This window comes from Notothenia rossii, assembly GCF_949606895.1.
Source record: "Notothenia rossii genome assembly, chromosome: 3".
Lineage (NCBI taxonomy): Eukaryota > Metazoa > Chordata > Actinopteri > Perciformes > Nototheniidae > Notothenia > Notothenia rossii.
Genome location: NC_136901.1, coordinates 34199626 through 34212652, shown reverse-complemented (window position 1 = coordinate 34212652; position 13027 = coordinate 34199626). Strand labels below are relative to the sequence as shown.

At 40.6% G+C, this 13027-nt stretch overlaps 1 protein-coding gene across 1 annotated transcript; it reads left to right on the top strand.

Moving 5' to 3' along the window:
* Positions 1 to 1118: 1118 nt before the first annotated feature.
* LOC307033334 (uncharacterized protein) lies at positions 1119 to 7760 on the top strand. The gene is made up of 18 exons (XM_079671767.1): positions 1119 to 1299; positions 1390 to 1445; positions 1521 to 1610; positions 1847 to 1974; positions 2050 to 2193; positions 2269 to 2334; positions 3072 to 3242; positions 3313 to 3409; positions 3508 to 3716; positions 3943 to 4299; positions 4383 to 4503; positions 4588 to 4793; positions 4876 to 4993; positions 5073 to 5245; positions 5344 to 5438; positions 5529 to 5647; positions 5732 to 5941; positions 7654 to 7760. The coding sequence occupies exons 1-18, from the start codon at positions 1271 to 1273 to the stop codon at positions 7683 to 7685; spliced, it is 2421 nt and encodes an 806-aa protein (XP_079527893.1). The 5' UTR covers positions 1119 to 1270; the 3' UTR covers positions 7686 to 7760.
* Positions 7761 to 13027: the final 5267 nt, after the last annotated feature.

Here is a 13027-nt window from a genome sequence, read left to right as displayed (position 1 = left end):
CAGCTCTCAACATGCCCAGACTTGTAGTGATTTTCACCTCTTTTTATACTTTTTCGCCTCATTCTGAAAGAAACAGGTGAAATTTACTAACGTGACAGCCATCTTTGTGATGGTGACGCGTATTGTGCGAGACCAGAGACCTGTAGTTCACTGAGCGGTTTCACACAAAAAAAATGGTAACTTCACAGTTTTACGACACATTTTTATTTTTTTGACTTGCAAAATGTTCTTTTAATTTGACAAACATCATATGTGTCATTCGTGGCACAATTCAAACGGGATCGAAAGATGACTTTTCTCTCTCCATTGACGTCAATGTATAATTTTCCGCTTCCGGGGTCCCATGGGTCGGAAGTAGATGGGCGGGACTTCGCCTCTCTATTGCCTGTTTGGCCAGGATACAAAGCAAGTGATTCACTTTAGCTTGTGTTGGTTAGCAGGTGTGGTTTGCTAGCAGCTAAGCTAGCTTTGGACACTGCTAGATGTGCAAATGAAGCTTTGAATGAAACATCGAACCACTTGGATAATTGTTTCGAAAATAGGTTCATTTCTCAAAGCTTGAGTTACAGCGACTTCTCCTGGCGAAGTGCAAGGCACACACACACACACACACACACACACACACACACACACACACACACACACACACACACACACACACACACACACACACACACACACACACACACACACACACACACACACACACACACACACACACACACACACACCCCCCCCAAATGATGCTTTGTAAAATATCCTGACGACATTCTGAAGAGAAGTTGTTTATATTCTCCAGAGCTGCGCTGGAGTCAGAGCAAATGACCACTCGTATTGGCTGTATTTCCTCTACCCACTGAAGTGCTAGTGAGATAGCCATCATCTCTACTGTGTATACTGCGATGTGATCACTCGTTCGCTTTCCCACTTTGACCTTTAATTCAGGAACATAAAATGCACAAACAGTTTGACCAGTTTGTTATAAGTGAGTTTTTTATAAACCAATCAGAGGCCCTCAAGTGTCACAGCCACAGGTGTAGCTTATTAGCAACAACCATGTCTCAACAGGTTGCAGCTGATGAGGTTAGTGTTGGCCTTCAACCTCATGGGTGAAAAAAGAATATAAAAGCTGTTGTTGCAGGCAGTAGAAGAAAGAGCTAGTTTGGCCAGGATATAACAAGCAAGTGTTACACTTAAGCTTGTGTTGGTTAGCAAGTGTAGTTTGCTAGCAGCTAAGCTAGCTTTAGACACTGCCGACACATCAGTGGCTATGGCTATGGCTTTTGGGCTTTGCATTGGGTAAGTTGTTTTTATGGTCAAATATAGGCCTGGACCACTCATTTTGTCTTTGTTTTTTTTATATTCAGAGACATTCTGCTCTTGTTTCAGTGTCGCTTTACTTCTGTCTCTGTGGTCAAGAGCAGAGACTGCTGGCATTCCAGATGGTAAGTAAAATAACAACCGATTGACATGTATTTAATATTGTTCATATGTTGACCTAAACTTGTTTGTGCACATAGGAGTGCTTCGTATGGAGTGTCATGATCGTTACTTCATGATAGCTGTCGACCTCTCTTTCACTGGGGACGAACCTCACTTTGAGGCAGTTGGTAAGTTCTGGAAAAATGTATCATGCTAGGCCAACACAGAATATTTTAGGAACTTCTTCCACATGAGCAGTGCACGTTCATCAAGCATCTTGAATTGATTGAACCATCATTTTACCTTTTTAGGAAAACATGACCTTAATAGTTTATTATTCACTGGTAGTTGTTTACCAGTATACCTGTACTTTCAGGATGTTGGGAGTAGTTAATATTGAGATCCTTTTTTATTTTTCTTCCAGATGAGACCGGTGCGTACGCCATCACTCAGCAGTATGCGGCACAGTGTGGCTACAGTATCAATGTTCACCCTCTACCAGGCCATGTGGAGCTCCGGGCCTCTTACTTCAGCTGTCAAACTCAGAACAAAGTGTGTACAAATTGCATTGAAAATGTATTTTACTGTGCAGGCTAGGCATCCTGTAATTTTCTGCTTGATTTTTAGGATGATGAAATGTTCACATTTAACTTTAACCTAAATGTGACACAAGAAGGAAAGGAGGTGACTTATCCCTTGCAAGACAAGACCTGTTCTCCATCTCTCCCCTGGTCTCCCAGAGAGGTTACCTGTGAGACCAACTACATGGAGGTATGCTGGTTTACAGCTGAGGTTGTATATCTTATGGAGTATTTCAGATGGTGACTAATCATGACTTCTTTCCAGGTGTCTGTGAGGAGTGAAGTCACCTGTCCCTCTGGAACAAAGGATGACTGGAATTCTCTCAAACCTGTAAGTTTAATTTCTTTCTGTGGAGAATTCCCTTTTTTTTTTCCCTAATATGCAAAATCAATTTTGTCATGTCTTTTATACATAAACATGTGTCCCCTCTGTGTAAATAGATACTGATGCAGAAAGCATTTTTGAATGAATCAAAGTGGGTCGTCACCGTCGATTTACTCTAAGACGTATGCTCCAACACACAGTTGCACGGGGTGCAGAATAGTTTCCCCCCACTTTCGTGAAAGACATCGGGGTACTGCTTTGCCCGGTCTTTAGCAGAAATGTTCATCGGTAAATGAGATGGATCAGATTTGTTCATCTTGGTGTTTTCTCTCTCGTGTGAGTTCCACACATTCACTCTACGGTGTTGTTTACCTTCTGTGATGTGCGAGCTGATGACGTTGCGTCATCATCATCACTACTTCACGTCAAGACGAGTTAACTTTTATTTTTTTCTCAACTTTGTGTGGAAAAATGCGGGGATTATGCGGCCTTTTGCTAAATATGCGGCCTTTTAAAAATCTGCGCCATTTTGCTGATTATGCGGTAAATGTTGCGTTCGCAGAATTGCGTTTTTCTGGAGGGTCTACCTAGAGCACCATTGTGTTCTTTTTAACCAATTATCTCTCAGAGGGGTGTGGGGAGGGGCTCCTTATTTTCATCTAAAGTAAAAGACACAGATTCAGAGACCTATAATATATTGATGTGAAACGGTATAATAGGGGACCTTTAAAATCTCTTTCCAGGCTCATAGGTCCACCACTTCAGACTGGCAGGTGATGTTTCAGACAGATTTCGAGCAGTTGCCGCCAATCAACATCTCAGACGCTCGTAAGCAGGGATATGTGTTTCTCTTGACTGAAGGAAGGCTGGTATTTCGTGCTCCGTATGGACAACCCGATTCATTCAGCACTGAGGTAAACCATTGGTTAATAATGCCTATTTTGTAAATCTGAGTTTAAGAGTTTCTAATGTAGCTCTCTCCAGGTCAATGGTGTTCCAGTAGAAGCAGTACATGCAACTATATACTCCAGACAAAGCTGGGTTGTCCTCATGGTTGACCTTGTGGCTGCTTGCTCCATGGGTCAGTATTTAAACACATTCTTGAAAAAAAATGTATGCAGTGGATTATTTTCCACTTGCTGGAAAAGTAAAGCTATGAATCTGATGTACTCTTAACAGATGAAGGCTTGTATCATGAAAGCGGCTACATGATGTGGGAGACTCCTGAGATGCTGTACCCAAATCTAGATTGCCAACAAGTCAACGTTGGTCTCGAGGGTGAACTTGTTGCGCAGCCAGTTGCAGAGGAGAGGGGCTACATTGTGGGGAAGCAGAACAACACAATCCAGATCTGCATTCCCGAAAATGCTGAAGGACGATACAGGAAGGTCAGAAATCAAAAACCTAAGAGCATAGATGCATACTGGGGTTTGTATGCTAAATTAAAGTAAGCAGATATGTTCATGGTCTCTAAATGAAACTCATAGTTCTCAGAGGTTCCTCTTTTTAATGTTAGATATTACAGATACTCAAAAGAGAAAACATTGAACTCTTACTAACTGGATCCGAACAACATTTGTACTTTTCTTAACAAACGATATGTATTTTCTTCAGAGTGCTGTGGATGACTATCTCTACAAGTTTTATGTCTATCATCTCTACTTGGAACAAATCCTGGTGGATGAGGATCGTGTCGAAACCAGGATCCGCTTCCTCAGGACTTTGGCCACTCCCCTGCTGCCAAGCCCCATCTTCGCTAAAAACCAAACTGTTCTTGAAGAAAACATGTTCACGGTGTACCTCGGAGACGTCCCTGAAGATGTACAGTTGGCTGCTGTTCATTTGAATGGACAAGAATTTACAGTGCCCTTAAGCATAAGCAGTTTCAATATCACAAAAGTTGTTTATCTCAACAACACTCATGGCTACAAACTGAAGGTGCCTTTTGAAGACCCTGTCGTCCTGCAACAGGTAAGGTGTTTTTTTTAAGGGATGACTCAAGTTTTGCAGCTTGACATGAGCTCAGTCATAATGAATTGTATTATGTCTCCTAGTTCTCTAAAACAGATGCCGTTCTTCATTATATACTCAACATCAACTACACACTGATGGTTTTGCCTGAAAAGGACCTTTATTACCACATGGAATCTGTTGTAGCATTGGTCACAGATGTCTGTAAGTCCATACCGTTAAAAGTTTGTTTTTTTAATCCTCTTTTTGTAATGGCGGCTAGCAGATTAACCCATTTTCTTGTAACAGCTCCTCCGCAATTTGATGCTGTCTGTACGGAGTCTGGCATCAGCTTCAAACTGGACCACCGGCCTTTTGACTACCTGTGGGAGATCACTATCGACTCAGACCTGCTGACATCAGAGCTGGCAGACCAGCACGGCTACATCATGAGCAACGATAGCAACAGTCTGCTGCTCGAGGTGCCGCTCTTCTCTCACGGCTACGAGTACAAGGTGAGATGAGACTGAGTGGCAGCAAATGCTCTTTATTTGACCGCTGTATTGATCAATGACTAAACTGCATATGTTTTTATAGAACGTATCCTTGAAGGGATTCTTTGGCACTTTTGAAATCATCATGTGGGATCTTGAAACATCAGAGGTCCAGGGATCGACTATGAAGACTTGTCCGTTCTCTACTACAGAACTCATTAGTAAGAACATGCGTCTTTTTTATTTTAAGATCTGTAAGATTTAGCTGAATTGAGGATAACTCGATGGTCTTCTCTACAGTGTGTTCGACTGATGGGAGGATGACTGTGGTGGCTGACTTGGCTCTGGCCATCCCAAATGGCGGCATTCCTGCTAGAACCAACTTGAGAGACAAATACTGTGGCCCCAAAGAGACAGACGGCAGCAGGGCTCTGTTCTCTTTCTCTCTCAACACCTGTGGCTCCACAGTCAAGGTACCGCTGCTATATTTTTTATCTTTGACACTGGCAACAAAAGGAATGTCTGAATGTGGTAAACTAAAGGTTTCACCGTTTACATCTTTTGCCTACAGCTCAACAGTGAAAATGTGACCTACCAAAATGAGATTTTCTATAGCGAGAAGTTCCTCAGACCTAGCAAGGTAGTTTCCGATAATGCTAAGGAAAGGTAAGTCTCCCTTTTTTTTTTATTCTGTTGATTTGTTTTAAAGGCAGAAATTGCTATCTGATGTGTGGGTGGATGTGCCTTTTCTTGCAGGGTGACAATGCAGTGTACCTATCCTCTCTCTGGTCTCCATCGACTCTTCTCAGTGCACAGATTTGAGTCTGATACAGCTGGAATCGGCAGCCTCCTCCATACCACACATCCTGCAGCAGGTAAAGTAGTTTGTTCACTTTCTCAAGGTGAACAGGTATTACTCCCCATATTCAATTTTAAGCATTTCTCTTTTTGAATGCTAGGTCTGCAGAGTCCCACAATCCAGCCCCCCACAATCCAGCCCCCCACAATCCAGCCCACTTCAGCTCTTACAACCACGCTTGCTGCCACAAGACGAGCTACAGTATCATACAAGCCTGCCCTCCACCCTCCTGCTCGCTATATCCGAGTGGATAGTTTTCGATATCCGGCCAACGCTAGGTTTCGATATCTGGCCAACGCTATGAATAAAGGTGAGAGCTTTAACCCATATACAGGACTGTCTCAGAAAATTAGAATATTGTGATAAAGTTCTTTATTTTCTGTAATGCAATTAAAAAAACAAAAATGTCATACATTCTGGATTCATTACAAATCAACTGAAATATTGCAAGCCTTTTATTATTTTAATATTGCTGATTATGGCATACAGCTTAAGAAAACTCAAATATCCTATCTCTAAATATTAGAATATCATGAAAAAGTATACTAGTAGGGTGTTCAACGAATCACTTGAATCGTCTAATTAACTCGAAACACCTGCAAGGGTTTCCTGAGCCTTGAAAAACACTCAGCTTGGTTCAGTAAACTAAATCACAAGTATGGGGAAGACTGCTGATCTGACTGCTGTCCAGAGGACCGTCATTGACACCCTCCATCAGGAGGGTAAGACACAAAAAGAAATTTCTCAAAGAGCAAGCTGTTCACAGAGTGCAGTTTCAAAGCACATCCACAAAAAGTCTGTTGGAAGGGGGAAATGTGGCAGGAAACGCTGCACAACCAAGAGAGATGACCGCAGCCTTAACAGCATTGTGAAGAAGAGTCGCTTCCAGAATTTGGGGGAGCTTCAAAGACAGTGGACTGAAGCTGGAGTCCAGGTATCAAAAGTCACTGTTCACAGACGTGTCCGGGAAATGGGCTACAATAGCCGTATTCCCATGGTCAAGCCACTTCTGAACTCAAGACAACGGAAGAGGCGTCTGACTTGGGCTAAGGAAAAGAAGCACTGGACAGTTGCACAGTGGTCCAAAGTCCTCTTTTCAGACGAAAGCAAGTTTTGTATTTCATTTGGAAGTCAAGGCGCCAGAGTCTGGAGAAAGGCTGGAGAGGAGCAAAATCCAAGTTGCTTGAAATCCAGTGTGAAGTTCCCACAGTCAGCGATGGTTTGGGGAGCCATGTCAGCTGCTGGTGTTGGTCCACTGTGTTTCATCAAGCCCAGAGTAAATGCAGCTGTGTACCAAGAGATTTTAGAGCACTACAGGCTTCCGTCTGCTGAAAAGCTCTATGGAGATGAGGAATTCATTTTCCAGCATGATCTGGCACCTGCCCACAGTGCCAAAACCACCAGTAACTGGTGTACTGACCATGGCATTACTGTCCTCGATTGGCCTGCAAATTCCCCTGACCTGAACCCCATAGAGAATATGTGGGGTATTGTGAAGAAGAAGCTGAAAGACACCAGACCCAACAATGCTAATGAGCTAAAGGCCGCTATTGAAGCATCCTGGGCATCCATAACACCTCAGCAATGCCACAGGCTGATTGCCTCCATGCCACGCCGCATTGATGCAGTAATCCGTGCAAAAGGATTCCCAACCAAGTACTGAGTGCATTAATGGACATTTTCAAATGTTTGATTGTGTTTTGCTGTTATAAATCTTTTTTTTTACTTGGTCTGAGGAACTATTCTAATTTTTTGAGATAGGATTTTTGAGTTTTCTTAAGCTGTATGCCATAATCAGCAATATTAAAATAATAAAAGGCTTGCAATATTTCAGTTGATTTGTAATGAATCCAGAATGTATGACATTTTTGTTTTTAATTGCATTACAGAAAATAAAGAACTTTATCACAATATTCTAATTTTCTGAGACAGTCCTGTGTGTGTGTGTATATATATATATATAAATAAAAATCTCCCATTTTAAGTGTAGTATCTCACAATTATAATGCTTTCTGTTCACAGGAATTCGACAATCCTTGCAGAAAAAAACTTAATGCGGCCCATATTTGAAGGAAGTATAATTTTTAAATTGGTCATTTTGGAATTTAATAAAGCTGTTTTCTTAAAAATGCTGTCTTTGTCGCATATCTGTTAACACCTCCTAAACAAATTATTTTTGAAAGATCATAAGTACGCCTTATTTCGACATGAAACACTGACTTTTTTTTGCAAAATGCAACATACTATACTTGGTAGTTCTCATATTTTCGTCATGTCGTTTTTTTACACTTATATTGTCGTTTCCGGCCTTATTTCGACATACTATAATAAGCCTTATTTCGACGTTTGTTTTCATTTGTTACATAGTATACAATGCTTATTTCGAAATTGTTTTGACATACTATGTCATACCTATATGACCTTGTCTTTTTTCTAATATTTTCAACATACTATGACTTTTTTTGTTGCATATTTTTACATTGTATAGTATGTCGAAAACAGGTAGAAAATGACATGTCAGTAAATGTCTTTTGTTCATCAGGTGAACTGTAAGTATGAATATTTAATTTTTGCTTCAGATTTAATTCTTGGCATTTTATTTGAATTGCTTAGCAGAGGATACATTTTACTAATTTATAAATCAACCCTTGTGTTAAAAGTGTGTAGGATTACCTGAGTTTAATATCTGGATTGTATTTATTGAATACCAAGTCACTCCAATTTGAGCAACTCTACACTGGCTCCCAGTAAAGTCCAGAATCAAAGCTTTTCTTCTAACCTACAAAACACTAAATGGAAAGGCACCATCATACCTTAAAGATCTTTAAATCCCCTCTAGCCTGGCATTACGCTCCAAGATTGCAGGTCTTTAGTAATTCCCAGATTCCGGAAAAACAGATCTGGAGACGGAGCTTTCAAAGCCCACTGAGACAAATGTGTTTTGATATTGGGCTATATAAATAATTTTGATTTGATTGCTGCGTTATTAAAATGTATTATGCTTGAAGGGGGTCCAATTTGAAGAGTAGCAGGGGTACAATATATGTGAGTATTTATGAAAACCATAAATATACCTGAGCAGTTGAACAAGTGTAGCACTGATCAAACAGGTTTGAACACAGAGCCACTGTCAGTTATTGGCTGAAATGGAAGCTTTCCTCCGGTGCGTTTGTTTACTCTAATCACATCTCCCCTGGATGTTAGGCTATTTTTTATACAACTGCTTTCATTGTGAGGTGATGTTTACAGTGAGAACAGCTGCTGAGGTCAGTGCAGAAAGCAGAACAGTGTGTATAATATCGCTCAATATGTAACAGGCCAACATTTCACACTTTATTTAGGCTTTAGGAGATATCTACAAATAAACAGTAGGGTTAGGGAGTGTATAGGTGTCGTAATGAATATGCCGCCAGCAAAGGGTGGTGTGTGTGTGAGAGACTAGTTGATGTGGCAGACAGGCAGGTCTCAGTAGCTTATCTGACATATAATTGGTCAAAAATGGTACATTCTCCGTTAGCCTACAAGCTCCCCGTTTGAGCGAAGGACTATTCCTTCCCGATGTAGCATAACATCGGATATGCGCTTAACTTGTCCTGGATTGGAATTTTTCCGAACATTTCCCTAGGAGGAGTTTGCAAAAATGTGCTTAAAATGCATGAAAAACACATTTGAACAATTGCCGAGTTTTTTGTGGGGCGGGGCTAATGGAAGGCAATTTGAAATATGTCCAGATTCATAAGAGCAATGTGTAATTGTGAGTAATTTGTGGCATATAAATCGTCAAAAATGTAACATTCTCCGTTAGCTTACAAGCTACTCGTTCGAGCGATCAACTATTCCATCGCAATTTAGCATCACATTGGATATGGGCTGAACTTTTCCTGGATAGGAATTTTTTCGATCATTTCCCTAGGGATAATGTATTGTTACTGTAAATATCAATACGTATAAAAAGTGATGTCTTATTTGCGACCACAATCAATGCTGCATATGGCAAAGAAACTCTTTCTTTCCAAGTAGCTGATCAAAACATTCGGAAAGCAATGTTTCCCTAGATTTTTAATTTTCAGATAATTGTACACTTTCTTTTTTTGGTTAAAGAACTGGTATCATATGTCTTAAGGGAGCAGTGGCGGCGCCAGAGATTTTCTCTAGGGGGTGCTGTGGGGTGGCTTGACGTTTCATAGAGGGTGCTCAAACTTTAAGGGTTTCCCATTAATGCACCAGCGCTACAATTGACTTTTCTACTGCAACTCATACTTGTCAACCCTCCCGATTTTCGCTGGAGACTCCCGATTTCATTGCCCTCTCCCGGTTTCCTCCCGGGGTCATATTTCTCCCGCATTTCTCCCGATTTCTCACAAAATCAGATTTACACACAACTGTTTCCACTCGGACTTTAATTCAGCTGAGCCATTGGTTTCCATGGTAACACGTCTCTTTAGTGCAACTGAAAGTCTGACAGGGTGAGGCAGATAGTCACAGAAAACAGAACAAAAATCGACAACTACTCTACTCTCTGCTCACTCCTTTCCTGCCCACACACTTAGATTAAGATTAACATGCCCATATTGTAGTTCTAACAGCTCCGGCGATCCACTAGCAACCCCCCCCCCCCCCCCCCATCTTGCATTTTGAAATGCTCCCGAAGATTTTTTTTTAATATTGAAGTTAAAAGCATCAATCTGGTGCACTTTGAGAGCAAAATGACGAAATCTATGGATACATCTCTCAACCTACATATGAAACAGAACTGTAAACAGATTTACTATTTCTTTATAGATATTTAAAAAATCACTCCCCTTTTGAAACAAAACGTTTGAGACCCACTGAGATAACTAGACGAAAGTTAACTATCTAAACACTGAGTCCTTTACTTCACCTGAGCTGAGGTTATTTGAGACTCTCAGTCTGACAGGAGAGAGTTCTCCCTCCACTTTGTTGTTGAAAAAGCTCCTTATATCCGTTAGCTTGGCTAGCTAGCACCAGATGCTAACCACAACGATCTCCAGAGACCCACCGGTGCTCGCGCACGCACACAAAATGGCTCGTGCCACACACACACACAGAGCAGAGCTTGAATGAAACACAGAGAGACAGAAGTAAGCTACTTGTACTCACGAGGCCTATTATGTGCAGAATCCCTCTCGCTTTCAGGTGGTTTTGATTGAGTGTCCACACGTGGACGTTTAAGGACTAAAAAACGATCCATTTGTCACTTTGCTGTTCGCAAATAATTTGGCGCTCCGGCTAACAGGAAGTCACTAAAGTGTCACAAAGTAATTTAGCCTATGGGTAGGTCAAAAATCTAATGGGTGCTGGCCATGGCCTAATCACCTGTGTTGGCTTTATGTTTTTGGTCAAACATTTGTTTGTCTCACATTTGCATTGATGTAATCAATAAGTTTTCTAATTTAATTTTTTTTAAATTTAAAAAATCGAAAAAAAACATGTTTCTTTGGGGTGCTTAGGGGGTGCTTTGGCAATCCTGGGGGGTGCTTCAGCACCCCCTAGCTCCCCCCTGGCGCCGCGCCTGTAAGGGAGACATGCATTATCGGCCCTGTGGAGGTGACACAGCATTAATGCCACATTTAAAGTTTGGATGCTGGACATTGTGGTAATTGGTTAAGAGTGGACACCCATAATGAGCTAATTAAATGCAGCATAATGAAGGTAAAGCCAGTCTTCCTGACTGAACCTACACTTTAGCTTCATTTAGATCAGGTGTGGGCAAATGGCGGCCCACGGGCCGCATGAGGCCCCCACCTGCTCTTTTTGCGGCCCTCAGATTAATTTATAAACAACATAATTAATTAAAGAAATATATATATATATATATATTTTTTTTTTACTTGTAGTACTGATACCGTCCACTCGACTCCTAATTACGTCATGAGCTGCGTACATGATTTCAAATACTGCGAAACAATCTGTGACGCATTTGTGTGTATTGTGTTTGTTTCCCGGGGAAACCCTCACAAGAAACACCGGCTGTTGTTATGCCTGCTGTGACGTTAAGTTGCCTCTTGTAATTATGCCTTTACAAGCTTAAAAGTTGTATTTATCATCTGAATTTGGCGAAACAAGTTTAATATTCTTAAAACCAAGACTTTGTTTATTTGAAATCAGATGAAAACAAACTGTCACGGACCCTGCCATGTTATCTATGATTACTACGCTTTTCATTCATAATTTCAGCGGGAGGGAGGGGGAGTGGTGCTGAGGAACAAAGGTATCTGTGTTGACATTCCCCTTATTGTGGAATAAGGGGAATGCAGAGACTGGCTACAAGTGTTTTAGGTTCAAGTTAGACAACTAATGTCTGGGTTAGTGTTCATGACTTCAAGTGTATGTCATCTTAATGGTTAATCTCAATACACACACATTTTCTGTGCTTTCCAATAGTTTAAAATATTTTATTCCACTGTTTAATAACCTGTTCAATACAAACATACCACTTGTAAAAATGAAATAACATTTCTGTGAACTGATATTTGTTTAGTGAGATTATATGTTTGGGGATGTTCCCTTTGATTGTAAAATCTCAATGAAGATGTCAGACTTAGTATATTTGTTAATAATTACATACAACACATGGCATTTTTGTGTGTGTTCCAAGTGAATCTGCGGCCCCCTGATGGCCAGTACATCAATGATGTGGCCCCCACCACCATCAAAGTTGCCCATCCCTGATTTAGATGGTACATAAAAGCCAGGTGAACATTTTAGAGGCATCTAAGCAGTTTGAAAAAAAAAAGGGTGATTTCAAAGCCTTGTCCTATTCCATAAGCCACACAAATATCTGGTACCATGCATGAAGAGGTGGAACCATGAATATAGCATCCTTTTATTTCTTCTGGTTTGAGCGTAAAGACAACAAAAAAACATTGAATGTTAGAACAAGTGTCAGGAACAAAGACTTGTTGAATGTTTAGATGCAACTATACAAGGATAATGTCCATCATTGGATAACTGAATGCCCTTCACAGTAAACTTGTGCTTCTGACAGAACGTTTTTCAATTGTACATGACTTGTAAAAATGTTAGGTCATAGAATGAACTTTAAATAGGCTATAAACTACCTTGAAAGACTAATATTTCAGACTAGCTTAAATTCACTTTTAGACTACAAGGCATTAATGCCAAAATGTTTTGTGAATGTGTTTTCTCACTTCAAATGCACAGGTCACATGGAATCTTATCAATTCTGTTTAAGGCCACTTTCAAAGTATCCCAATTAGAATATTTGTATGCTACCGCTAAACAGTTATCCTACAAGCAGTTCACACTTGTGTAGTCTAATAAAAAAAGAAACCGAACATTAGAAAAGGTTCATATTAAAGTGAAAGCTTTAAGTTGTTTGCTCGTATATATTCCTGAATGAATGTGCAAAAAA